We start from the raw sequence: 27,733 nt of genomic DNA, 5'->3' as shown, positions 1-27,733 counted from the left end.
TTCAGCCTTTCCAGACACTGCATTTCTCTCCTACTCAGTTCTAAAATGAGTAGCATGGGGGTGGCTCCAGACCCTAGCGTGCTTATAAATCCACCTGTCGGCCTCACCCCAACCAGTCATCTCCATCTGTCAGTGGCAGAGCATTCAAAAATACAACTACACCTTTGAGCAAAGCCTTGGCTCTAGAATAGGAAGTGCCAAAGCTCATCAAGCTCCACAAATTTCACACTGAAAGATTCCCACAGCTCTACACAAAGCATTGTTAAGGTAAGAGGAGGTGTGAACACCCAGTGAGATAGAAGAGAGAGACTGGTACAGATTAAATATGACCTGATAAATGAGGCGCACATGAATGCATACGCAAAATAACACAAATCACAGCTGCAAAATTGGAACAGGATATCTGGGGGAAAAAAGCTTTGGAAGAGTTTTAAAGGCAATATTTTTATACTGTGCACACACACAACTTACAATTCAGCTTTTTCTGCCATTTGGATAAGGCGGTTCTCTTCAAACTGTACTATCCCTCCTGCCTGGAGCAATTCTAAAAGGACCTGCAGATGTTGAAAACCAGTTAATTATATAGCACTGACACCTGGACAGCCAATGCTGTTGTAGAGCACGTCGCTCCTGCTCCAAAGAACTTTGTATTAACATGGGGATTATTTTACTTTTTGTGTTTGTTTGTTTGTTTTTAGTTGATTGTCCACTATGAAGGTCATGGGTTTCCCCAGGACTTTTTCTGCTTCTGTTCCTACTGCTGTCAAACCTCTCCTGCAGGCAGTGGGGGGAAGGATCCTGCCCCATTCCCACTGCACACAGCATTGCCTAAGTTTTTCATGCTGACCACCACTCCCATGCTAGGTGACTGCTTTGGCATACGATCTTCACTATGCCTTTCAGCCAGCATCCATTCCCCAACAAGGCTGAACTTGGCTCTAGAGTTTGGCCATTCCTCATACTTAAAGAACTGTTCCTTTAAAGGTCATTACCTGTTGCCTCTCAGAATGGCGGGAATCATCATCGGGACTGCACAGGAATTCAAGGACCTGTGCAAGGATGTAGAAGTTAGCATGAGTTAGGCCTAGTTAGCATAACCATTACTCTAAGCCCATGAACTTTAACCAACTTTTTGCTGTAGTATAAGTAGAAAAAACATGATTAACCACCTGTCCCAAACAACAGAAGAGTTTCAGTGTGCTCAAAGGAAACAGATAGCCAAACTACGCAAACAACCTCTTTAACATCAAGAAGTGCACAAGCCCCCAGAGGCGTCCAGACCGAGYAGATTGTGAACACCACCACCACCAAGAGCAAACCAGAACATGAGTGCACAATTTGAATGGACTATTCATCAACAAGGTATTCTCTATCAAATTCTATAACTAAGGACACTTAAGAATACTGGAGTAAACGAGGTCCCAAAAGATTCTGGAGAGGGAAAGCCACAACCCTGTGGCAGGAGTGACCAAAAGAACCTGCCTTTCCATGGAGAAGAGGAGGGTGTTTTAACACTCGTGGCTGTCTCCATCCCCTGGGACCTGATCCCATTTCTCGCACAGTTCCAAGAGGCAGGCTGAAATAGGGACCTTACTGTGCTTCTGTGGTCCCTCCTATACCCCTGCTTTGAAGTCACAACAAAGTCCTAGCAAGATGCTACCTGTTATACAATGCACTGGTTCTTTCAGAATTGCTTCAGTTTACAGCACCAGCCACACTTTCCGTGGCACGGCACTCTATTTAGATTTTTTCTGTTCCTGGCAAAGGAATACTTGCCTGGTCAAAAAGCGTCCTGTTCACAAACAATGTGTTGTTGGGCTTGGCGAGCTGACGGGCAAGGAAGGTAAAGAGGCAGCCAACCTGCGATGGGGTGAAGTCAGAATTCTCCACCATGACCTGAGAAGCATTAGGGAGAAAGGAGAGAAATAAAACCAAAAGTGATTCATTCTGCAGCTGCCTTTGGGATAACAATCAGGATGCTGCAACAAGAAATCACTGTATGACCACCGGGCCTCTTCCCACCCGAGACACCTACACAGTTTCCTGTTGCAARTCCATCCTGGAGGTCAAAATAAGAGCCATTCTCTCTGGTATTCATCTGTTTGGYCTGAAGACACAGGCAACAGCTATATTCTGCTCTAAAGCTRAAGAGATGGGGCTTCTCTGCCCTAYAGYGAAGGGAAGTACTCTTGCATGTGCCTGACTTTGGGGGTAAAGGGGCTCCAAACAGCGGTGAGGAAGCCTATGTTTATCTCCATCTCCATAGTCTGCGCTGACGACTGGACATGCAATAGGGCTCCTGAGCAGAGAAATGTTGTTACATGAGGAAAAAAGACAAAACGAAAAATTGTGGGAGGAAAAAATACAYTTGGCTTCAAGCCCCAGGCACTCACCACTTCAACTGTGGTACGCAAGAAGAACTGATGAAATGACTAAGTAATAACTGTGGCTTTGGAAAAATGTTTCTTTTCTCACATTAAATTAGCTGCAAGTCTATGAATAGTTTGAGAAACCTGTAGCTGTGCTGACTTGACTTCAAAATATAGAAAACATGAATATCTAAGAGTTACCACAAAAGAGGTTTGAAACCTGAGGAGTACTTGTTACATGTCTGGCACATTAAAAAAAAAAAAGTATGATGTGTCCTGACTTGGTGTCTTAGGTTTCCAAATAAAATAAAACTTAAAAAAAAACCAACCAACCAAATTACTCTCAAACACTTAGAGAATGTGAAATGCCCCTGCTTGGAGAATCCCCTCTAAGAGCAATGGGTTTCAACCAGTATTAGTGGAAGGTCTACATCAGCCAGGCTCTATTGTAAGCACATGGCTATTTTCTAAGTGCTTTTATTGCCAATGATAAATTTCTTTTATTTAAAAAGCTCCAAGATTTTTTTAAATTTTTATTCAAAAAGAGAGCAGATTCAAGACCAAGGGGCTGAGAATTCTCATAGCACTGAATCCTTTGCCTGCAGATGCATCTAATCCTGCCGCATTTCTCACAGTTACCATCCTTTTCCCCTCCAAGAGCAGGGCTGAATTTTGTTGCAGGCAGACAGAACTTGCTTGCTATGTGGCCGGTAGCACAAAGTAGCGCTGTAAACAGGTAGATCCGACCTAAGCCTGCCACGGGAACATATTCCACAGTAGCTCCAGAACAGCAGGACGCCTCCTGCTGACAGCAGCTACAGACGCAACAAGCATGGCCTAACGCAGCACAGGGTTAACTAACATCATTACAGCAAAGCCTGACTCAGCCAGACTCGCAGAAGTTCCCCCACAGTGGCATTCTCTCAGCCCCCCGACGCAGCCTACCGCAGCAGCTCTGTCGCTGAATTCACTCGCTGGTGCCCTTGCTCTCATCTATCCATGATGACAGTGACAGGGGAACACTACTTATGATATGTTTATACATAAACAGCTTCCAAGCGGAGTTACTCATTATTAATGCTGACAGCTTTGAAGAGGAAAGCAAACAGCATTTGGCAGCAAGAACTTTTAATGAGAACATTGTTAAGGAACGTGGTCTGCAAATGACAAGTGATTTCTAGAGCACCGGGCTGACAGCTCTGACACTCTTCTCTCCCATCTACTAAAGACAGGCCTGTCATTGTGGGTATGTTACATCCCAAATACAGCATTTGCAGACACAGGAGCAGGGTTTTAGCAGAAGAGCATTGGCACCCTGCCAAGCACTAGATTCCCAGGATGGTTTTCTGCTGAGATGGAAACAAGGAGTAGAAGGGATGAGGAGCAGACAAAAATGAACTTAACAGTGCAGAAAGGAGGAGTCTGACATCAAAGTACAAAGCAAGGAAAATCACAAAAATGGAGACCTTGCTATCTCCATGCTTTATGGCATGAACCATCACTTCTAAATACCCAACTGACCACCTGGGCTGAGGTGAATCCAAGCCCCAGCACATCTTCTCAGAGGTGTCATTCAGCACAGGACTGGAAACACCTCACCTAAATTACGGGCTTTACTGCACAGTGTCATACGTAATCACAGTCAGACATATATACAGAGGTTAATTTTTAGGCACACTCACTTTCAGAAGTATGTCCACAATTCTCTGTTGATATTCCACAGCTTGCTTGTCATTCTTAAAATCTTCAAAAGTCTGCAGGAGGCAAAATACTGACACTTTGAGAAGAATGCCCTCCACCCCCAGCTCTAGAAATAAAAGCAAACATGAACAAGCAGCCATATCACAAGGCTGACAATCCTTTTAAGTCCTTTCTGGGCATATTACCTAAGCACCAGGTTCCAAGATAACAATCTGCTCTTTTGTAACTACCAAAACAGTTCTTACATATCCAGGTAAAAGTAGCAGGTCCCAAACAGATAGAGGAAATGGAAGAAACTTAGAAAGAAAGAAAGAAAGAAAGAAAGAAAGAAAGAAAGATGACTCTTTATGCAGGAGAGAGATGTAGGTTTTGAAACACTCTCTACAAGCACATTATTGTTTTATCTGTGCTTTTAAAGATGGCCTCTGTTAACAGAGCATTCTACTGCATAATGTCACATATTCATCAATTTATATAAGGTCATAAAGGACCATTATGATCTCCTCTGATATCTTATAAAACACAGGTCAAAACATCCTGCACTGAGCCAGTAACCACTGGTTTAGCTACAGCATGCACCTTTAAAGGCATCTTGGAGGTCACGCAGCCATGACATACTGATGGAGCAGCTGGTGTTGCATTTTTCTCTTGGAGGAGTTTAATGGCCTCTTACCAGAGCAAGAACATTAAGGAATTCCCGAGTGTCGAAGTGCAGCAAGGTACGAACATAAGGATAGACCTCTTCATCCACAGATCCCTCAGTTGAATGCAGCCGGATGAGAAATTCGAAGACCTACAATGAACATTCAAACAAACATAGCAGATTTCCTACAGATTTCAGATAACTGAGAGCACAAGCACATGGGAAAGCAGCATCATGACCTGTTTTGCACTAAGCTTTAAAACACCTCCGGAGTTCATCAATGTTCTAACTTGAGTGCTGCTTCCTGCTGCTTACTGACAGCAGAAAAATCTTCCCCTTAAGGCTCACCAACAAATTTCAGATCAATGAATGATCAGTGAAGGCTGATAAGTCCTGTCGGATGGAAGGAGAAGAGCTAGTCTGGCCTCAAAAGTGCTGAAGGACCCTCAGATCGATGGCAAGCAAGAAGGATCCCAGTGGTGAGATGTCTCAATGCAATCCAGGCTATTCCTACTTCACAGATACCGTTACGGAAAAAGTGATCAAACCCAAACCAAACAAGAGAGATCTCTAGAAAAGAACTGACTCTGTAAACCATATGCCATCCCAGCGCTCAAGACTGAAGGGTCGAAAATGTACCATAGTCACACCTAGAGCAAAGGACAGTGAAGGGCAAGGACTTCTCTGCTGCACATGTAGTCTTACAGTAAAAATAAATAGCGGGTAAAACTCCCCTGGATGCCATCCTGGTGGATGAAAACACAGGACTCTATGTCAAACAAAAAAGGAAAAGTATTCAAAATCCTTTTTCTCCTCCCTTTGTCTAAATCAGCACAAACGTAGAAATCATTAGCACGGACTGGCCGAGAAAGGACCAGTCAGTGTACAAACTGTGAGTCAGTAGTCAGGGAGCTTCTTCAGACGCTCCTCACTGCAGATCCTACCAAACACGCTGTTGCTGGTATCTCCAAGGTGTGAGATGACCCACAGGCAGCTCTCCTCAGAGAGCTATCCAGGGCACAGCTCTCCCCCTTGTCAGTAGTTCGCTTGGGAAGAGCCAGTCAATCTGCTTCCGCACTTTGAGGCACAACTTCCCCACAGTTTCTGGCCCCGCAAAGACCAATTTAAGTGCCACTCAATTCTGCAACTCCTCCACTGACTTTCTACCTCTGAAAGTTGAGCTTGTCTTTCAAAATGAAAGCAACCCCCTTTACTGAGCCACTGACAGGGAAGTCCAGACCTTCCCAGTGCAAACAACAGGGCACTGCTCCAGCTGTCTCAGATGCGCTGCTGTCAAAGCTCGCAACAGATCTGGCTTCCAGAAGAAAGACTGCAGACTGGTGCAGCGAAGCTACTGGCTAGCACTTGCGAGTATGTGTTAAGATACACACTGGGCTCCCGTGCAGAGCTGAATGACAGGCAATATGCTCTCCCAGGATAGACCAAAAATCCCACCCTCAGGAAATGCCACGTTCTCTCATTTACTCCTATTCTGAGTTAATTTTCCTCTCACCACAGCAGTGATGAAGCCAGGAGGAGTTAGCAGCTTGACTCTCAGATCCACAGCCCTCTTCAGCCTGATCCCCACCTGCCGGCCTGCAACTCCAAACACCAGACTGTAGCCAGCCTGCTGGATTCAAGTTTCCAGACAGACAGCCGTTATTTAAACCAGACTCACAGGAACACTATCAGAGATCACAACAAGATGTTGATGACTCCTCCCCGGTGCTACTGCTGCTGGTTATACTTTCATGCTGCCTCGGACCTTGAGCCACACGTGCTGTTGCTGCGCCAGTTCTAGAGTGTGTGCAGGAGACAAATCCATTAGGACTGTGGGACAGGGCGACAGCCCAGTGCTTAACCCAGCACAGGGGAGCAAACTGGCTTGCACACCCTGTGAGGAAAGGCTTCCAAACAACCCAGAGCCACCACATACATTTACTGCTACAAGCTTTGGATTGGCAACAAAAACATCCGCTCCTTTGTACTGCAGAGAGAAAGCGTGCAAAGGAAAGCGTTATCTCTTAAAACCCTGAAACAAAAGTGAAATGCTAGAGACCAAAGGGAAAATGATTTTAGCAGCAGAACTAGCCAGAAACTCAGGAAGGACAGATTTTTATGAGCACAAAGTCACAACCAGCAGCAACTGCCATTTTAAAACATTCTGGAAGATGTCAGTAAAGGGGTTAAGCTTTGCCTTAGGTGAAACTCCTTAAATAGAAAGAAATAATCTGCTTGAAGGCTGATGGAGATAAAGAATAAGGGAAGGAGGTTTACTTGGCAGTGACAAAGCTAACTGTCAGGACATGCAACCTGTGTGTCTAAGTCACACTTCTGGCATAAATTCACTGTGATTTTAGCTAGGTGCTCTCTACCTTTGAGGAAAGCATCAAGGATATGCTCACACCTGTCCCGCACGAATAAAACAAGGTATGTGCCACCAAGATCTGCACAGGATAACAGCAGCACTCAGAAGCCCTGAGGTAGCAATTGCTGTTCCTAAAGTGCCCTGGGAAGATGATCTGGATGTTAGGTGACAGTTCTTCCTGCAGAGACCTGCTCAAGAGCAAAAGATTGAGAGATGGACAGTCAGTCTATGCTCAGCTCAGGGTGCAAAAACAAGCAGGTGATCCTTGAGGGGCCATAAACATAGATATAGAGTCTTCTGAAGCATCTAAGAACCTGCCCTATAAATAGGATGGCAGGCCCTGCTCAGGCACAACTCCAAAACTAAGGCTGGACAAGACAGGTGGGTGAAGAGGAATGTAGTGCCAGTCCTGTGCCTCCTAACCAGAGCTCGAACAGACTGAGAAAGCAGACAATTTTATCAGAGTATGGCATAGCTTGGGGAAGAGCCACCACAAGGCTGGAGAATATCCACAAGCCATGAGTTGCTTTGACCACTTTCCTCAAGAGAAGGAAGAAACTGGCAGAAGGAAGAAACTCTCAAGAGGGGTTCTTCAGATATGCCCAAGGAGAGATGCACTGCAGCGCGTTAAACCTGTTAACTAGCTCTGGCAAACAATTTCTCACATATCTGCATGTGGAGTCAGAGGGGCAGACATCATTGAGACAGGTCGACCCCATGGGCCAAGGGTACAAGAACGCAGTTAGGAGCGCTTGATTAGAATGTGCTCTTGACTACAGCTGAATACTTGCAGTTTCCACAAGGTTGGAAAACTATCTTCAGGAAACACAAGGTCTTGATGAGCAGAGACAAGCACAAATGCACACTAATATAAATACGACCAAGAAATCAAAAGCCTCAGAGAAACCTGCAACCAAGACCTAAGTTGCTACCTACTGAACACTACCTAATGCTGTCTGCAGTCAGGGCATACTCCACCTCATCCACCCATATACTAAGTATCTGTGGATATGGCAGAAGCTGATCCAGTTTTAACTGACAGGGCAGAAATGTTCACCCTGCACATGAGAATTATAGCTAGAAAACAGACACATGCTTGTCCTGAATATCTGAGGCTGGATAAACCTCAGTGGTGAAAATATGGTAACAGGACAGTAGGACAAGAGCTGACAGAAAGGCATCTAACAGGTTCTTCATCAGGGAAAAAGACCATGCTAAAAATYTAATACTCAGCTGTGCAGCAGAGATCTGGGGAGCTGAGTATAGTATCTGATAGTATATAGTATCTGTCCAACACAAACTGATATTTTAGCAATAGTCAAGCAGTAGAAGGAATATTTAAGTGCCACGTTCTTGGACRTTATTTCAGATTCTACTCTGTTAACCTTGCATTACATTTGAGAATACAGAAGATACTCCCATATTTGAGGCACTGTATGCAGTCAAGTTTAGAAAGAGGAGACAGCAACACATTTCTAGCAACTYTGTGGTAAAGTTGCCAAAAAAAAGAAAAATCAAAATCTGTGCCATTATGAATTGCATGCTCCCATTCCCCAATTTACAGATGAAGGAAAAATATTAAGCTCAAATGTTCAGATGGCAACAACTGTATGATTTCATTTTCAAAATATTTCTTTGGTATTTGCAGTGGCATATACTCATATCGCAAGGATAYAGCTATCAGATTGTTAAGTCTTCTACAAGAAATCCATGAAATGAAACACACAGGGTTTCTTGCAAAAGCCTCAGATGTGAAAGGGTCCTTTCAAAAGGTTGCTCACCTGATTTTTAACCAAAGGTACCAGATCTTCAGGAATATCACCCAATGGATATGCACGGCCTGCCAAGCAGCAGCTGTGGAAAAGCAGGGGAGAAGCATTTTTTAATACAGCCTGACATTAAATGGATTGAGGCAAACAGTTTCTTTTCTGGGCTGGTTTTCAGGATGCTTTTAAAACAAGTCAACTTATTTTGTAAATATCAAACCACCTGAGAGTGGGTAAACAAACACTGCAGACAGCAATGCTGTTAATGCATAATAAGCCAATGCGTACGCAAGGTATGCCAGTTCTGCAGCAGAAATGTAACAGGGGAAACTCAGGATTTCTCACAAACATGTATTTTAGGAATCAGGAGTAAKGCGGACTCTAATGTTCACAATCTTGAATAGATTCCAGAAAGACGAATTTGCTAAATAATCACTACTGTGCAACGACCTCCTGCAAATRATAGGCAATACAGTAAGCAACAACTGAGAACAGCTATCCCAAAAGGCTTTACAGAAAGGATTAAAATACAGCTTTTCACACTACTAAGTCCTTGGCCAAGGAGCACTGTGTTGCAGATTAGGATGGAGAAGGAACTCTAATGAAATTCTAAAGGCAAAAACATGGCCTTGGGAAATCAGCTGCAACCTGAGCTATGAGTATGCAAGTTCATTTTGCCTATCCACTCACCTGATGTATAACAACAAGCCACTGTAACATCAAGTCAGTTGTACAAAGTAGCCATTGCTATTTTACATACTCTCTCAGACCTTAAAATATGCTGTAAGTTTTTGCAACTATAATGTATTAAAATCTGATGCCACCACTGGGCAACCACACACACGCACTTGCTGAAGTACCTTACCTTATATACACGAGCAGCTTGTTGCCCATTACCACCTGCTCATCTACAAAACAAAAATCCTTTATCACATTTTCTTCACAGGACAACAGAGAGAGATGCAATCCTTTTCCATAATTGTTAGCGAAACATCTCATCTGACATGCGTGTGCAGTTTACACACAGTAAGTAGTGCTAAAGCACTTTTCTGTTCTCCAAGGCTCTTATATTTGGGGTATATATTTCCCTTTCGCCTCCCTTTGTTGGAAGGGATCAGGGATGTTTGAAATATCAAAACTAGAAATCCCTAAAAAGAAAGAATTCTGTACCTGTGAGAGACTTCCCAGCATTCAGCGGAGGAGCAATGACTTTGAACAGTTTCTGTAACAACAAAGAGAGTAAAGTTGCCGTCTCTGCTTGCAAACACGTTTCAGCACTGTGCTGAGAAGAGGCAGCGCTGTGCACACCAGCCAAGGGAATCCTGAGCTCCTTTCCAGTTGCGACCTCTATAATGCAGGGCTCGAGCAGCGGTAAAAACTCAACCCAAACATTCTGCTTGGTTTTAAAACACAGATCACTGGAGTGTGTTCCCCACAGAAACTCTGCTTTCTCACCATATCTTAAAACTAGCGGGAGCAGAGGACACTYAGATGTGGCAAAAGATACTTTCCCCAGCTGATGTTATGACATATGAGAAAACAGCATTAGTTCAATCAGACCTAACCGTAGATGAGGTGCTAAAAGAAAAAAAAGCAATGTTCCCAGTAGTCCCAGAAGCAACAGTCAGAGCACAGCTCACCAGCCCCATCTCCTATCCCTGCATCTTCTGCCATCAGATTACACAAATCTTCATGCTACCTAGCAGGCTCACCAGCAAACCGCTGGTTGGGGAACCTAGAGTGAAGACTAATTGGAATTCAAAACTCTAGAAAGCAGAAAACAAAGTTATTTRTGTTTGTATAGCTAAACACTAGGTTTCCATAAGTCCTTTTTAAAATCACAGACACCTAAAAAGCCTCCTTTCTGAGAAAATCAACTGAGATTATAACTGCTATAATTTGGATTATAATAATAATATTATAATATTATTATAATAAGATTCACATTCAGAAGGATACAGCTCTCAATTTTAGCACGGCTATGAAAACACAAGCAGTTCCTCCACAGTGAAACATTTTTACATTATAGCTTTAGGCTTCAAGACAATTTGGTATATCAGGCACATCCCCAGGGATAGCAGCAGCGGCGGCGACAGGCCCTTCAGTCACACCGCTGTATTGAGCCCTGCACTCGCACGGTTGATACATCATGCCCGAGCGCTAAGAATAAAGCCTGCCTCAACATGGGAACAGCACCTCTCATCTGTGCTTCTCTTATGCTGCTTTTATTTTACATTTTGTATTAAAAGGACTTTAAATTTCCTACTCTAACTTTGCAGAGCATTGCTACCTCAGCCAGATTGTCAAAGGGAAGTTTATGTTCTAAAGAGTACAGCAATTATAAATCGCTTTTCTCCTCTACTTCATCTAGGCAAATAAACTTCATACATCATACACAAGATTTCCCCCTCAGAATCAAAAGGAAGAACAACATATAAACAGCGAATGAGAAGATAACGCGGTAGTTTCAAATGCTGATTCTCAGAAAGGCTGTTGGCTGAACACGCAAACAGTATCTCAACGCACTTCAGTGACAGCATTCATCCTGTTCAAGTTGTGCAGAAAGCGTGGTGATACCTACAGAAGGAAAGGGTTAAGAGCAGCTTGGTACCATGATACACCGTGAACATCTTTCTTACCTCCATGGGACTAATGAAGTCATTCATCCCACTGTTGTACACATAGATCATGGCATCGTAGAGACGGTTTTCCCAGCACAGAAGAACTACCTGCATGGAAACAGCRCAATGTAGATACGTAGCTCTTCTTAGCCCTCTATTTTTTTTGTTCCTGCTCTCTCAAATACCATCTCTGTTCTTGCACTTGCATCACTCAACAGGATAATTTAAAGCAGACTGAGAACTTCCATTAGCAGAACTACAGTCCCTACACAGACCCCAAATCCCCAAAGGGAGTATCTAGCTCATTGCTCATGCAGTACACATGAAGTCTAAATGTCCAGATTCTAGCCTTCATAACCTGCATAGTTACAAAATAAAAATAACAGTTCTTCAAAACCCTTAACTATGCTTGTTTGCCTTTTGTCTGGGCTAGTGAATCATTCTGTCAAGTTTGCAAGCAGTTCCCTCCTTGGGACGGAAAGCCGGGCTGTGGGATAAAGACTGGCCAAGGGATACAGGACTACCTGGGGGGAACATCTACTTGCTCCGCTAATTTTGCCATGCAAGAGCAAGCGCCTGGGCAGAGCAGGCTGGCAGGTACTGAATTGGCAATCCCAACTCTAATTTTTTGTGTCCCTGCAGCCTTCGACATTAGGTAAGGTACGGAAAACAGGAAAAACTTTAATCTGACTAACCCCGACTGGCTGGTATTTTCCAACATATCCAGCTGGCGATGCATAAGTGTATTCTGGGACACAAACTGGCGGAGCGACACATGTTTCCAGGAGTGTGCGCATAACAGGTTGGACACAGCCACTCTAAAAAATGCCCATATTCAGGGAATTTGATTCCAGAGAGGCAGGGCTAAGCTCAGTTACAAATTAGTGACTAAAAGGCAGCAAAGGTTTGGACTATACAAGTTTTGCCCATTGAAAGGTAGCACTGTATTTTCCACGCGCGATGCTGTACTTAAAAGCACAACAAGAAGCTCGCATCAATGGCTAGGGGATGTTGCCGCTTACTCAGAGGCACTCGGGACAGTATTTGGTACAGCAGCTCACCTGCTGGATGTCTAAGCTGGTGATATCCATATGCACAATGCAAGCTTCCATATTTTCCAGTCTGTTCTTGTCTTGGAAGTGAAGGAGCAAGTCTTTCATCACTTGAGCTGTGATTCCCATCAACTTATCACTTAAGATGTATGGCTCCAAGCACTCCAGAAAGATGCCTTTAGCCACAGAATTCTCACACATCTTATCATATATCTGGTTAAATAATAGATCCCTGGGAAGGAAAGCAGTGTTCAGTTATCAAATAATCTTCTTCATATTGAAATCTTCTTACTTATCTATCTTTTAAGGGCTTCAAAATGAAGTTTAATTTCTCCGTATTTTTTAAGCTCAGCAGCCGAATGCCCTGTTCAGCTCCTATGCTGATGCAGGTTACATCCAGCTTCACAGGATTTGTTGCAGCAAAAAAAAGTTGCTGTTAGAGGAGAAACGATGAGGACACAATCTGCCAGAATACCTTCTTTGTTGAGGAGATAGCAGGGGGAAAGAGTTTGAAGTAAACTTTTATTCCTCAATATATCAGGGAAAATTTAAGAGAGACTTTTCTTTGAGTACCAAGTATCCTGACTTCAGTATCATTTTTTAAGCCTTCCTCTAACCTAACTACCTGCGATATTAAAGGAGACAGCACTCAGGACTACATGGGTTAGTGGTCTGATTTGGGAGACAGGCTTGCAAACTCAGACTTACGTGCGCTGGAGTAAGAGACAGTAATCGACTATGACGGGCACCACGTCCTGCGGAAGAACCACAAAAAAGCTTCAGGATCTGGCAAAGGTCCTGCCAAACAGCACATCCTCCACAGCACAGAATGACGCCTGGCTAACAGAGCGCAGAATCAGCAAGCTACTGGAGTCAGCTGGTAGTTGGCACAGTTACGGCTTTTGCACAAACCAGAGTTTGCCGGGAAAGGGGAACGGAGCCACTTACAGACCTGCCATTTCCACAGCCAGCCCGTCAGCCTCCCCCAACTCCACCATGCGAATTCCGCCTGAGACCGAGTGCTACAGTAACAGGTCAAGGCTGCATCCTGCTGGACAGCACGAGCACCACAAACGTGAGTGGAAGAACCACAAGCAGACGTAAGCTTTAGAGCAAAGAAAAAGTGGTAACAGCAGCTCATCCACAGTCTCAGGGCCATTCTGTCCAGATTCAAGACTTTTTAGAATCTCTCTTAGAAATAGGGCCAGAGACGGAAACGTGCGTTTTACCACCTCCAGCAGCACAAGCAGGTAAGGGGAAGAAGGCTCCCACCTCTGTGCAAATGCTTTGGGGCACCCCATTTTTGCTCCTTAGAAAGTCTTTCCCCATTTTTTACTTACAGCTAACAAAGCGACACTTTCCCAGGCCTGGGGCAAAAGGACCACAAGAATTTTCAGCCCTAGAGTTGCTGCAGCACCCAACAGTCCAGAGAAAGCAATGGTGTGTGAGGTAAAACTACACCTAGTCTCACCCAATTGTGTGAACAAAACTTTATCCATTGAGGGCACTGAAACTTTTAAGCCCAGTTTTAGTAAAGATCAATTTCTCAGCATCATAATGTCTGAAGAAACAGGTTGGGTGCAAAGACAAAAGACAGCCTATGCTAATTTTCTTTCCACCTGATTTAAGCTTCCAAACGGTTCTTGTAGCCAATGGTAATTTAAATCTCCAAAGCTCTGTCATCCGTATCCTGAACGGCGTGCAAAGTCACCGCTGGCTACACGACACCTGACTTGTCCAGCCAGAGCAGGGTGAAGGGAAAATTACGTCACTGCTCAGAGGTTTTTGACTGGCATTCAGAAGTTAAGAGCTCTAAAGACAAACTTGAACAAAGGCTTGTAAAGGCAATGACAGCTCACGACATGCAAACAGGCACGTGGGGAAGTATGTCACCACTCCTGCAAATCCTAGGGGCCCAGATCCCAAACCCAGCGCAGCGCTAGCTAAACACGATACATTAGAGGAACTGAATACGGCTTTCAGAAAGGGAAATGCTATTTCACATCTCCTATAGGCCTGTGAAGCAGTGAGGTCTATGGACGAGGGAAAGCTACTCAACAGATAACTCAGTTTTCAAAAGGCACGTGACAAGGACTACCCACACCCCCACACAGACACACGCAAAAAACAGAAAAAAGAAAAAAAGCTCCTAAAAATCTAGGCAGCCACAGACAAAGGCAGGCGGGTACTGGGACCAGTCATCTTTGGTCTGAATGGGTATGCTGGTTCATATCAGAAGATTTCTAGTCCCACTTCTGTAGAAGACAGAGGGGATACAGGTCCTGCTCTGCCACCTAGCAGTAACTAAGTCCTAATTTTAACAGAGCACACAACGTAGGTGAGAGGTAAGCAGCATTGCAGCACAAACTTTCAAAAATACACAAGCAACCTGCACAGCAAAGCAAATGTTTGATTCAAAACTTCGAAAGATCTATGCATCAGAGTCCTCTGAAGCACCATACCTGAAAATGTTGCTCCATAACCTGGATTTTTCCTTGGTCAGGACATTTCTTCAAAGTCCGATCGGCATAATGGAGAAGGATTTCAACCATCTGAAATACAATAAACAAGAAAATTCACTCACATGCTAAACTACAGGCTCTACTAGCACATTCTGTAGTCTGATTTGGGTGGCTGGCAGCACTGCAAACCCTGTTGTCCTGGTCTGGATGCGAACTATCAAGGGCAGGAGGGAGAAGAGGAGGGAAGAGGGTACAAACAGCACTCAGAACAGAGCTGCCAAGAGACGAATGCATGACATGGCACAGGGGCAATTAAAATTAATCACCACAGAGGATATTGCAGGTCTACACTAATTTTAACTGACTGAGACATTGGGCAGCCAGTCTGACAGCAAATGTTTGGGCAGATGAAGACATCCTGAAGCACAAGTCTCATCTGGGCTGTGTTTTTACCCAGTGCTTAAGTTTTAGTGCAAAACTTATTTACCTGCAAAGAAAACACGCATGAAGAACAAAGTACGGCTGAACAATTACTGCAATAATTACATATTTTAAACACACCTTTCCCAGGAAACAGGCTCTGGTGACAACCGAACGTGAACAGCCAAAGAGTTTATTCTACATGTAGAACAGTCAGCATGTTATGTACCGATGGGTATTTGCCAGCCAAAGGGCAGGAAACTCAAGAGTTGGCTGCAGAATAGGTTTCTGTCCGCTATGAGGGGGGCCAGAGACTGGACTGTGAGATTTCAAGGGCTGGATGTTAATGTCACACATTTTACTAATGCTGCAGATTTTATCCCCACTTTCATCTGAAAGGTATTTCCAAGTCTCTGCTAAAATACTGCTCACAATATTAGCAAGTGAGGCAACGCATACACTTTCTAGAGTTAGTTGGACTAGGTTCTGGAGGACAGAAGCCATTGCTTCCAGGAACACAGTTAGCATCACAGCAGTATAAATGAAAATCCGATTAGGAAGAAATCAGTGACTCACTCTGTCTGCAATGACTGCTTTCCGCTTGCTTGTGTCCCCAGACAAGCCTAGAAAGAATGAGGAAAGAAAAAAAAAAAACCTTTTCTCATCTAAGCTACAAGGGGAAATATAAAGGCCATCATAAATCCCACAATTTAGAGGCTAGCACCATTACCCTGGAGATGCAGAGGTCAGGATATCTAAATACATGACTGCATGAACTATTTTTAGCCCGCTCTTCTGAAGAGCTCATGCCCTCAATGTAATGGCTGCTCCAGCACAACAGCAATGGAAAGGGCCTGCTCTGAGCGCTGCTTGACAGAAGAGAACGAGTTTAGAGAACAGCTAATGAAGGGCTATCATAGACTGTGCATATGGGGCTAATTGCTGGAGGATGCCTTGGTGCAAAGGAGCTGAATTTAGTGCGCTACAAGGGAGAAAAGGTTGTAAATGCCAACTCAAAAATAAAGTAGTTCTTTTGAATACTGAAAACTACCTATTTGCTCTAAGTATATTATATCCATATGTTAAAACAACAAGATACAACTTCATGTAGTAATTATTTCACAGCAGGAGGATCTTATCTTGAGAACTTGAGAGTCATCTGTCAAAACCATCAAAAGTTATTTGCTGCAAAGCGTCAAGCATGGCCCACCAGAATATTCTAGCAGACTAGTTATTTGACACCTGGATCCATCTCTTGTGGCCAAGTGACAGCAGGTAGCAGTCAAAACACAGACCAGATCTGATTTTCCCTTAAAAACAGCAAGCTGCTAAAGGCGCCACAACTCTAAAAAAGCTAAAACAATCTATATAAAGGGTGTTGTTTCTGCCAAACCCAAAGCAGCACACCCTACTTTCCCTTCTTCAGTACAATTGTCTTCCATTTTTTCTGGAACAGTGATTTCAGTACATGCACAGGTTTAAAACCTTTCCTTGTGGTTTCAACAAAAAAGAAAACTTACCTACTACAGCCTTTGCTTTACCTTCATAAAAAGACCAAGCTAGAGCCAAGGCATCAGTGAGACGCTCTTGTTTCAGAAGGTGGTCAACTCTCTAAAATAACAAGTAATACTGGACTTTAGCATTCCAGAAAACATGATGCCCCACTTATTTAAGACCAGCATTTCCCAATTAGTTGGTTGTGATTCCTGACAGCCAGGGGACAGAGGAACCTCAAAAGCTCTCATTGCAATAAAGGACAATATCTCACAAAGATTCTTCCATATGCAAATTTACTGCTGGACAGTTAAAAAGGACAAGAGATGTCAGGCCTCAGTACACCACGTCCCTGTGGATTACATTGTAGGTTAAATGCTTGATGAACGGAGACTCACAGCATCAGGGAGTCTCTGCAAACACAAAGAATCAAAATTTTCCATTCCCTGTCCTGGCCTCATCATTTAAAACACAACAAAACTGCCATGTTTTCAACATTCAGACATTCTCATTCTACTTTTCATTTTCCTTTAAGTTCAAAATCAATAAAGACTGAAGTAGGTCACAAGTACTTTCTACTTTAAGGAATCATCAACACAAAAGGTCAGGCAATATTAGTCTGGATACGCTAGGTCAAGCATTTTAATAAGTGTTGCTTGAGAAAAGAGAGATTTTGTATCTCAGACCAGCATTCTGTACTGCAGCCAAGAACTCTCAGCTTCACACTTTAATGCCTCACATGCTTGATAACTCTCAAGTAAATCCTGCAATAAAGAGGCCTCTAGTATGATAGGAGCTACACAGCAATTAAGGAGGAGCTTGGCTCAGAGCGTGCAAGTTGTGACCAACTTCTGAATTCTAGGAAAACTAGTACATGAAATCATAGATCAAAGCAAGACTTTTCATTAACAGTTTACCAAACCAGAGGTGGTAGTAAATGGCTGGAAGGAAAATTAGGTAAAGGAAAGTGATCTCAGTAACCAAAAGCAGAGACTGTACCAGACAAAGTTTAGTAGAGGTGAACTGTTTATACTTCATTAAAGACCTTGATATAGCATCGCATGAAGGAGCTTGTAATCATGGATGAGTATAAGAGCCATAAAGCAGTTAAGGGGAAAAACGATGACCGTCACTGCTTAAAAGAGAGGAATTATGAGACTGAAGGGAAGTGACTATTGGAATTCCTTGAAGATCACCCTTGAAGACCCTCTTACATAATGATTTGGCACAAGCAGAGTTTATTACTGAAGTTTGCTGATGACCAAGTTAGCAGAGTGCTCTTAATATACAATGTGGACAGCAGATAAGAAAGACAGAAGCAACAGGATGACCTCCAAAGCTGGGTAACAGAAACGTGATGCAATCCAGTGGCACATATTGAAGAGTCAAGCAACTTACAGTAGAAATCAGTGTCTGACTACAGGATACTGGTGCACCACAGGACTGCCACGAGCCACTGACGTAAAGTAGCAAAGAAGCAGCAAAATGAGACCCAAGGGCATATGAGGCATGGCATATCCAGTCGATAGAGGGAAGAACTGATGCCACTGTGCATGGCACTGGCAAGACCTTACCCAGGGTAATAAGTGCCAAACCAGTCACCTGTGTTCAAGAAACCTAGCATGGAAGCGGTGCAGAGAAATGTGACCGTGAAAAAAGAAAGGAATGGAAAGCTAATCTTATAAGAGGATGACAAAAGAGCTTTGCTTAGCCTTGCAAAACAAAGTCTGAAAGAGAACACGCTTGAGCTGAATAAACATATTGAGAAGTCAGCATTTCTTCCTTTCTAGATGATATTTAACTCAAGTGAAAAGAACAGAACAGGAACAGATGGACATAAACAAATCATAAGAATTTTAGGACGGAAACTGATAGCATTTCAGCCATCAGAGAAACAATGTTCTGAAGCAGCTTCCAGCAACAGAAAAAATGATCTAAAATCCAATGAACTTTCTAGATAGTTAGCCTTTGACAAATTTTATCATGTAGCTGCCTGCAGTAGCTGAAGACGAAATACAGTGAAACAGGTTTCCTTCCATTCCTGTGTCCTTATCTGGCTGATGGAAGACTGATATTTATACAGCCCTCAGAAGCTGTTCAGTGCAGTAACTATGCCTTGTTAGCAGAAGCTGAAACACTGCAGGGCATTGTGTCGTGGTTGGGCAGGTAAGGTGGGGAACAAGGTCCCTATTTAGTCTTCAGGTTTATGCGAGGAGGAGTCCAATAGCATCTCACTGTGGAAAGCAATATACCTACAGTACTGACAGTGTGTAGCAATTACAGATCCTGAACACAGCGCTCAGAACACGCTTCACAAATGCTGTAGGCCCAGAGCGACCTCCCTCCTATCAAGCTATATTTGATCAGTTCAASTTTACTAAGCTGTACCTGTTTCCTTTCAACCTACCTCTCTCCAGCTCCTCAATGTCATGACGTGAACAGACTAGAAAAAGGAAAAGAAAAAAAAAAAAGAGGTTATTTATTTTTATTTATTTACTGACAATTGCTCATGCAGTCTGTGGAATCCCACAGATCCACTGGAATATGCTGGTACAGATGAAGCTAAATAAAGTAACCCTCAAATTCGACAGGCAGAAATAATGTGAATATTTTGCATGGCCTCCCAACCCATCTTCTCCAAGATACAATCCCTGCACTTCATACCCTAAATCCCACATGCCACCCTACAGCCCATCTCTCTTTGCCTTTCCACACTGTAATCACTGGACTACTTTGAGTGTAGGTCTCTGTACAACTGCATGACAGATACCTGCCAAAGCTGGCTCATTGCAGTCAAAGCTCTAGAAATGCTCACAGCTGTGTTACACTCCCATCCTTAGCATCCCCCCAGGAGGCTAGAGTTCCTCCAAGCTGGAAGCAGGCCCCAGAAATGTTGTCTCTACTCGTACTTCTTTCAAGACCATCAAATATCAGTGGCCAAGCAAGGCCAGTAGATCAGAGACTGGCAAAAAGTCTACTGATGCCAGCAGAATTTCAGACAAAATCAGTATACGACTAAAAAAACTGAGCAACTTTCTTAGATTTGGATCATGACATTAGCACCAAGTGAAAAAAAATGGCTGCAGTTATACTTCAAGAAAAGAGAGTTGTGTCTTTCAGAAGTCCCTACACAGGTCTAGTCACAGAAAGCCCGAACTGCAGGACAGGAAAAGTGAATAGAATATTCCTTTTATCATGCTGTGAAACAGAATCTAGTTTCCCAGCCCTCTTATTTCTTTCCATTTATTCACTAGCACATTTAGGACAGAGGAATTGAAGCTTAGGATAGAGCAGATGTCAGTAAAGTAATGTTACATTCACCCTGAAGCAGTATGAACCAGGATACCATGAAATTATGACAATACCTCACTTAGCCGATACTTTGGCTAGGACCAGGTTGCTGCATATTTCTTTACTCCAATGACATAAGTGCACAAAGAGCCCATCCTTGGTTTACATCTCCACGGAATAAAAACTTGCTTTTCTCCAGATGTGCTACCAACAACAACGGATGCCCTGTATTTCCATTAAAAACTCCCCACATTTACCTTAGTTCCAAGGTAAAAGATCTGACCGCCACAACTGCTGATGGACTGATAACAAGCCTTCTCTCCAACCAATGCCTACAGGGAGCAAGAAAGACATGTCAATCAAACTGCTTTTTGTTTTTGTAAAATATCCCAGGAAACACATCTATACTCAAACTTCAGAAACACTTTGTAATTAAGAAATTAAAATGAGAATTGGGAGAGAAGAGCACAGAGTGCTGGGCAGTAGTAAGTAACAAAGTGCTGCCTTCCTGGTTATGGAAGGCAACCTCAAGCGCTGCTGAGCTCCAGCTGTCCAGAAAACACGAAGGAGTCATGAGAATCCACAAGCAGTGCTCTGCATCTGTCCTTGGATGCAAACAAGCTACAGTGACTCTTTTCTTCCCTTCTGCTCCTTCACAGATCTTTTTCAAGAAGAAACGCGCAGAAGGGACAGATGGAAGCAACGTTGTTGTAGTGAGAGCTGCTACAACAGAAATTGGAACGCCGGTTACGGTGTTCAAAAGGCTAGCTGTAGGCACATTCACAATGCGGGAGGTGGAGCACCACATGCAAAATTAGAGATTTTACCCCGCCACAATGCACAGGCAGTGCTTGCTTGCCACTCTGCTGCACAGCTATACAGGGTAGAGCTGTTCGTCCTCTACTTCTTTCAGTTTGGCCAGATAGGAAAGTTTCCTGGATCTCTTCCCTCTGTTGAAAAATGCATCCATCCCAGGGAGTGCTGTAAGAGGAGGAAGACTCCAACCTGTTCAGCACAAAACCTAAGGCCAAAATAGCAGATGCTCCCTGCATCTTTCTTTAGATGCTGCAGTAGGAGAATGGGGCCTGGCATCTTCAGCCACAAATCCAGGCATCTCTACAACCAGAATATTCCTTACAGGAGCAGCAGCCTTAGCTATGATTTGCCTTCTAGAGTATCTGGGGAACTATCCCAGGGAAAAGTATCTTTCCGATCCTCTGAGCCATGAAAACAAAGCTGCCCATCAAAGTGGTCCTTGGCTCAGAATTGCTCTGGAATAGGTGGTCTCATAATTCTTACTGAAACACAAAGGAAGAGACCGACTGTATTGTATCCACAGTCTTGGCAATAACAGACTTCAGCTCTACATCTCCCACTCATAATCTGCGAATTGAGTAGAGGTCTTTTCTAGAGCCACAGTAGCATTTTAACAAGCAGAACTTATTTGGGCCCAGCAGTGTTTCAGTCCCCATGTTTCTGGCTTTAATGGCAATCATCAGAAGTCTCCATGGGATCCTGCAGAGTTTCTGGAATTGAGTGACAGGCCCTAAATAACAACACATCCTAGCAAGGAGAGCTCAGTTACCACCTTAGTGCTAGTTTCTAGCTACGTTTGGTGAGGTTGTGTCTGGCAATACCAAACCATGTGGCAGGCAGCACGTGAGCTAACTTCTTAGGCTAAACTCCACCTTCGCACTCTTTCTTCCTCAGTAGGTGCCTGCGGCACAAAGAATGACAGCAACGCTAGCAGGACGAAGCAGATACAGTACAGAAGGTTAGTTCAGCAGCAGGATCCAAAGCAGTGAAGACTCATGATAGCATCTGGCCAGTCAGGCTGAAAGAAGCACTCTGCTCTTTGGTGCTCAAAGGGAAGTAGGACAGATGGGTTTCTTGTGAAACCCTGCCATCCTGCATGGAAGGTGCTTCTCCTTGGGATTCTGAAGCCGAGTCATGATTGTTATGCTGGGCTTGGAATTGGGGATCCAAACTATAGACCCACAAGAGCCTTCTAATAGCTGCTGGGGGCAGCAAGTCTCAGAGGGCTATAGCAGAAGTGGGATAATAGGAACCAGATCTTCCAGCTGTGAACTTTCAGAACCACTGGGCTACCTCTAGTACAGCACAGGGAGGCTACAAGTCCTCCCAGTGCTGGGATACACCAATGCAAGCACGGACACAAGGTCCCCTCCTTTGCATGCTCTTGGATAATTGCTTCCCAAATAGAGAAACTGATTTTCTACTGAAAGCAATACCTTCTCGCACAACCATGGCTTTAAAAAATTTCCACAGCACTAAGGCAGCAGAAATGCCACATCAAAACGTGTCTTCTGCAGAAGACAGATAGATTACAGGAGCCATCTGGAGCCACTGAAATTACCATGCACTTTGGGAATAAAACAGCCACATGTCCAAACACCACATGGGCTAGTGTCCAACAAGAATAAGTTACAGTCATGAAAGCAATAAAGTCAAAATAAAATAATGTCAGATTAAAAAAGAGGGAAAAGTAGTAAATGCAATAGTTTAAGTGTTGCAACTTCCATTAGCGTTTTTCTTACTTCAGGCAAGAAAGGGAACAAGCATGTGCACTACTCTCTACCCATCCATGAGAACCCATCAGAGAAGGGCGGGAGGAATGCACGTACTGCACAGGTACTGCTACAGCAGAGTATCTGCAGCATACAAGAGCCCAACGCAGAAATGTCTGTAAGAATCTCTTGAAGAATAAAGCTCATAAGTTTTTTCCTATACAGGATATTCCAAAGCTTAGCAACTTAAAAGAAGCTCCCAATAACAGCAAATCACAAAAGGAAACGTGAGCTATCTGTTATGTAGCTAAATCAACATCACATATGATAACTGAGATACTTCGAAAAGCATTTTTTCCAAAGCTCCAGGCTCCTCCAATTACGGCATGTTTGAAACAAAGTTAGCTAACACAAGCAGGCTAAGGGTCATTTGTGTCTACCAGTGCTTCGCTGACGTTGCCCCCCGTTGCCAGGGATTTGAAGTGGCTGCTGTTGTAGACTAGCTGAACTTCCGAGATCTCTATGGTCTCCAGCTCCTCTTGTGTCTGGCGATCTATCACATGCAGCTTCTCCACACTGTCCAGAAGCACTGCTGTCCGTGAGTTTATCCACTGAAAAGGCAACAAATGGCAGATTTCAGCCATGCACGCACAATTAGAGGCTGACTGAACAGGCTCCGGACATATTCCGGAGGATCAATGTCTTAAGTTCTAGGATGGCTAGTAGCTTTGTTACATGATCACTTCACAGCAGCACCCATGCATAACTGCAAAGGTAAAGATGGGAGACTCCTTTTGGAATATCAGCTTAACTCTGAGAAATGTCATAAGGAAGCTCCTTCACACAAAAACACATACAGAAAAATGGTAATCCACCAGAGTTCTTGTTCTCTTGGTGCATTATTTATGCTCTAGCACACCTTCTATTAAAGGTCTCAAAAACTTGACAACTACACCAATCTGTTCTCAAATCCCTTAGGAGGTAAATATGGCATCAAGAGGCATGCTGGCATTAAAAAAGAGAAATAATACATCTAAGTTTAACTCAAAGCCTGTCGCTCATATTCTATAATTTACATTTTCATGATCGAAGCCCTGCAAACAAAAAAGCTTTTTCCATTTTCTTTTAGGTTTTTTTTAAACACTCAAACACATTTGTTTGACAAACTTCAAATTCCAGCTAACTTGGATGTTCACCTTGGTATTTTGGCTTTTCATATTTTATTATCTGTATTCTATAAAAGTGTTTTAGAGTTAAGCTGGGGTTTTTTTGTTTTTGTTTTTTTTTATTAAAAGCATCAAACAGAATGATGGTGGTTTAGCAGGCACGTGCATATGGAAACATACTAGAATTGTACAGAGTCAGTGCCAAAAAAGTTTGCATTCTTTTAGTAAGGATTTAGAATAAAAGTCTTTCTTGCCAGATTCTCCCTGGCTCTTGAAAAAAGTTTCCTTAACAAGGCTCCCCCCATCCCAAGAAAGGCCAGTAGGTTGCCTACATGCTACAAACTTTTACTCAGTAGATATTGGTATTTCACTTATGCTAGTTTTCCATGAGTCCCCGTTTAAGATCATTTTCAGTTAGTGAACTCCAGATAAATATAGACAGTTCTCATGCCAGATTTGTAAAGCTAACAGTATAGAACTAAGGGCTATTAAGATCCATTTAGTGCAAAAAATTTAACCATTCAGTAGTACCGAGACTTACAGTAAAATTGATGAGGTCATAGTGTAGATGAAGCTGCTTCTGCTTAGTGACGTGTATCGCACCAGTATCATCCCTCTTTACCTAAAAGAGAAGTCAGACAAGACTGACTCGAGTTCAAAGACTCTTTGTAACTCAACCTCTGTTCCAGGAGGACATCACACCAGCTCCAGGATTCTGGCGCTCCCCTCACACAAGCAGGCTGAGCGCGCATTAGCAGTGCACGTGGTTCCATTCTGACACGGAATGTAATTCCCCCACTTTCAAAGGCAATAACATAAGTGAGAAAGTAGTAGGGGCCTGTCTCTGAGCAAAGAGGAAAAAAAAATACATGTCCTCCGTTGGATTAATTTTTAATCATTTATTTGCACTACAACAGTTGTAGGTCATAAACGGCATAAGCAGGCACCAGGTGTTCAAGGAATTCTTCCCCCTCCCTGTGTATTATATAAGGCAATTCATTTTCTAGGAGAGATGCAAACTTCCAGTACTCAGAGAGCCCCAAACGAGGGCTGATTTTTATTCACTGACTCTCCAGAGGCTCAGCCCCAGTGGACTAGTGAATTGAAGAAAGATGCTGCAAGGCAACTCTCAGTCAAGGGCCCTCTTTCTTCCCATGCAGGGACTACTCTACTCTCTGCTCGTAAAAGTCAGCACTACAGAATGCTAATGCTAAACTGGCTTTGATTCATTCTCTTGAAAAATAAAACATTTTACAACAAAAAATAAGGGTTTTTTTACACTTGGACAATTTGAAGTATAGCAAGAGGGCTTGAATCCACCTAACATGGCTGTTGTTTAACAACCTATAAGCAGAGCCACAGCACTGGCCGTAGCTGAGCACAGGCCTGGTGATACTGTGTGTATGCACATCTCCAGCAAGATGGGTTCCCCTTAAATGTACAGCTTTTTCTTTCTCCCGAAGTTTATCATTAGAGAAAACATAGATGAGAGAGGATTTCATCCCATTTTACAGGTGGGAACTTGAAACCCAGACAGCACAATGTCTGAGTGCTTGAGCACAGCTCAAGGTCCAAGATTAGAGCAGAGCTGGGAACTAAACCCAGCACTCCAAAGTCAAAATGCTAGGTTTTCTGAAGCCTATGCACTTTTCCTCATACTGAAATCAGACATGAAACCACCTACAAACAGCTGTATCTGCATGTATAACTTCTGTAGATCTAAACAGTAAAAAGAGGATGCCTAAAGTCACATGCCAACAGGACTTCCCTAAGCAGTGGCCTCTTAGTGGTTTATACCAGTTCTCCAGACCTACACGTTAAAGAGAAAAAACAACATCTCAAATTCAGGTGCTCTCTTGGAAACAATCCTAATTCTTCTAGTTACAGTGGAAATCAGATGAGCCCCAGATCAACACTTCCTTCAAAAGAACATGTAAAGTCCAGGCCTCCAGATTCTCTGGGAAGGGCACTGCTGCTCGCTACAGAGCAACAACCAACCAGCTTCTTTTCCCAAGCCAGCTGCAAGCTGCGGAGATCCCTAGCATCCACAGATACGCTTCCACTGAGCCAAAGGCTCAACGAATGGAACATCTGAACAAGAAGCGATTATCTGAAAAGCAGCAGGTAACATCCAAGCTTACCAGAAGAAAATGAACGACGTCTCCTCGACAAAAGGCAAGCATGGGGTTCACAGAGTTCTGCACAGCCACGAAGTGCCACGCCAGAAGAGGGACACTGGAAGGGTCCATCTGAGAGACAAAAAGCACAGCCTGTATTTAAGGCATGCAGGGCAGAGCCTTAGTTCCAGGCCATGTGTTGCTCAGTGGCTTCTACTGATCAACTTTGCCATGTATACAGAGGCCATAAAGCAATTCCTTGGCCTGCTGGCAGATGAGCAGTAGCTTGCGCTGTTTGGTCCCACCGCACGGTTCAGAGGCAACGTGTGTCTCTTGGCAAAGCGGATGGCCAGTCAGAACACCTGCATCCTGGCTACCTAAAGCAGATCCAGCCTCCCATGGATGGATGGGCTGTCACAAGCCACAGCTTGATAACTGTCTTCTCCATTCTCCCACTCTAACACAGCCCATGCTTCCCCCTGCTGCTTTTCTCTCAGGAATCATACCAGCGAATAGGCAGAGTCCAGAAGACAGCTTTAGTGTTCTAATTCCAGCACTAACTCCACTCTCTTTCTGTCCATGCAATCAGGGCTTTTATTGTACGGTTCTTCTAAACAGAAACCCAGCAGAGCAATGTCCCAGCCCAAGGCAACTGTAGCCACATTCAGGTCAATGTCCCACCTGTGGGAGCTTCCAGGCCACAGCAGGGAAGGGGTGAAGCTGAGGGACTCCCAAATTCCTCCCTCACTACTTACCGGAGGAGGTCAGCATCACTGCAGAGGTACAACTTGAAGTTGCCTTTTTAGCCCCTCTCTGCTCACAGTCTGGGCACATCAGGCCCACAGATTATCCCTGCAATCCCGCAATGCAGAGTTTACCGTGTGCTGATAAAAAGTAGCAAAATCTAACTCCTGGTCCTAATCTCACCCCCTTCACTGTAAAAACTGTTTGTGGCTGTAATCCAAAAAGCAAGCATTTGGCCTCATTACTCACACGACCATAGGGGAAAGTCATCCACACTTTCAGAGATGGCTTCAAGCCAATGACAAGTATCTTCAAGAAAAACAAAAAGGCAAAATAAAATGTTTGAGTATATACCAGAAAACTTCTTTTTAATTCCTCAAAAGCTTCTGCAAGCAACAAATTACCTTTGTTAGGGAGGCCATGGCCAGCAGTGAATACTGGGTAATGGGATGGTCTCTCAGCTCAACTTTTGCATGTAGTGGTTCAATACAGCAAACTTCTCCCTTTGAGCCACTGAAGAGACATCGAGATTCACACGTTCTCACTCCCATCACCCTCCTGAAAAGAAGACATATCATCTTGGTGACCAGCTATCAAGAGGAGATCAGCCTGACAGCCTCAAGAAACCTCAAGCATGATCCTTCATAAACATTATTTTTAAAGAGCCCTTTCCACGGCTCCAGGGATGACTTTAGAACGCCATTAGAAGCAGTCCTAAACAGCTTCTCAGGTACAAACAAGAACTCCTTAGGATTTTATTTAACAGCAAACTCTCAGCCATTCCTGGACATGATTAGTTTCCTTAGACTGTTAGGGCCAATACTTCCTCCTTGTCCCACATCCTCCTCCTCTTGAAGATGCCCAAGAGGAAGAGAACAAGCAGTTACTGCAGGGCAGCTCTCTCTAATGAAAAAACATGGAAAACCAAGAGGCAGCACTTTTATGACAACTACTTAGAGCCAACAAAGAATGCTAAGATTCTGGACCAATA

General features: G+C 43.6%; 1 protein-coding gene across 4 annotated transcripts in view; it reads right to left on the bottom strand.

Moving 5' to 3' along the window:
* The window catches only part of VPS8 (VPS8, CORVET complex subunit), a 94,375-nt gene that overhangs the window by 37,762 nt on the left and 28,880 nt on the right, over nucleotides 1–27,733 (bottom strand). For 2 of the 4 annotated variants that reach the window (XM_026075574.1, XM_026075571.1), the window contains 21 exons: nucleotides 27,147–27,300; nucleotides 26,992–27,051; nucleotides 26,023–26,130; nucleotides 24,423–24,503; nucleotides 23,156–23,326; nucleotides 20,445–20,519; nucleotides 19,304–19,339; nucleotides 16,923–17,013; nucleotides 15,979–16,025; nucleotides 14,983–15,072; nucleotides 13,229–13,275; nucleotides 12,530–12,752; nucleotides 11,487–11,576; nucleotides 10,018–10,069; nucleotides 9,713–9,755; nucleotides 8,863–8,935; nucleotides 4,744–4,863; nucleotides 4,052–4,123; nucleotides 1,777–1,896; nucleotides 993–1,049; nucleotides 472–554 (listed from right to left, as the gene is read on the bottom strand). In XM_026075574.1, coding sequence (XP_025931359.1) covers nucleotides 472–554; nucleotides 993–1,049; nucleotides 1,777–1,896; nucleotides 4,052–4,123; nucleotides 4,744–4,863; nucleotides 8,863–8,935; nucleotides 9,713–9,755; nucleotides 10,018–10,069; nucleotides 11,487–11,576; nucleotides 12,530–12,752; nucleotides 13,229–13,275; nucleotides 14,983–15,072; nucleotides 15,979–16,025; nucleotides 16,923–17,013; nucleotides 19,304–19,339; nucleotides 20,445–20,519; nucleotides 23,156–23,326; nucleotides 24,423–24,503; nucleotides 26,023–26,130; nucleotides 26,992–27,051; nucleotides 27,147–27,300 — 1,893 coding nt within the window. Of the gene's footprint in view, nucleotides 1–471; nucleotides 555–992; nucleotides 1,050–1,776; nucleotides 1,897–4,051; nucleotides 4,124–4,743; nucleotides 4,864–8,862; nucleotides 8,936–9,712; nucleotides 9,756–10,017; nucleotides 10,070–11,486; nucleotides 11,577–12,529; nucleotides 12,753–13,228; nucleotides 13,276–14,982; nucleotides 15,073–15,978; nucleotides 16,026–16,922; nucleotides 17,014–19,303; nucleotides 19,340–20,444; nucleotides 20,520–23,155; nucleotides 23,327–24,422; nucleotides 24,504–26,022; nucleotides 26,131–26,991; nucleotides 27,052–27,146; nucleotides 27,301–27,733 lie in introns of those variants that run through there. The other 2 variants (XM_026075572.1, XM_026075573.1) reach the window with 2 other exon arrangements.

This window comes from Apteryx rowi, unplaced genomic scaffold (assembly GCF_003343035.1).
Source record: "Apteryx rowi isolate R43461 unplaced genomic scaffold, aptRow1 scaffold_406, whole genome shotgun sequence".
NCBI lineage: Eukaryota > Metazoa > Chordata > Aves > Apterygiformes > Apterygidae > Apteryx > Apteryx rowi.
This window is presented reverse-complemented; position numbering and strand designations above follow the sequence as displayed.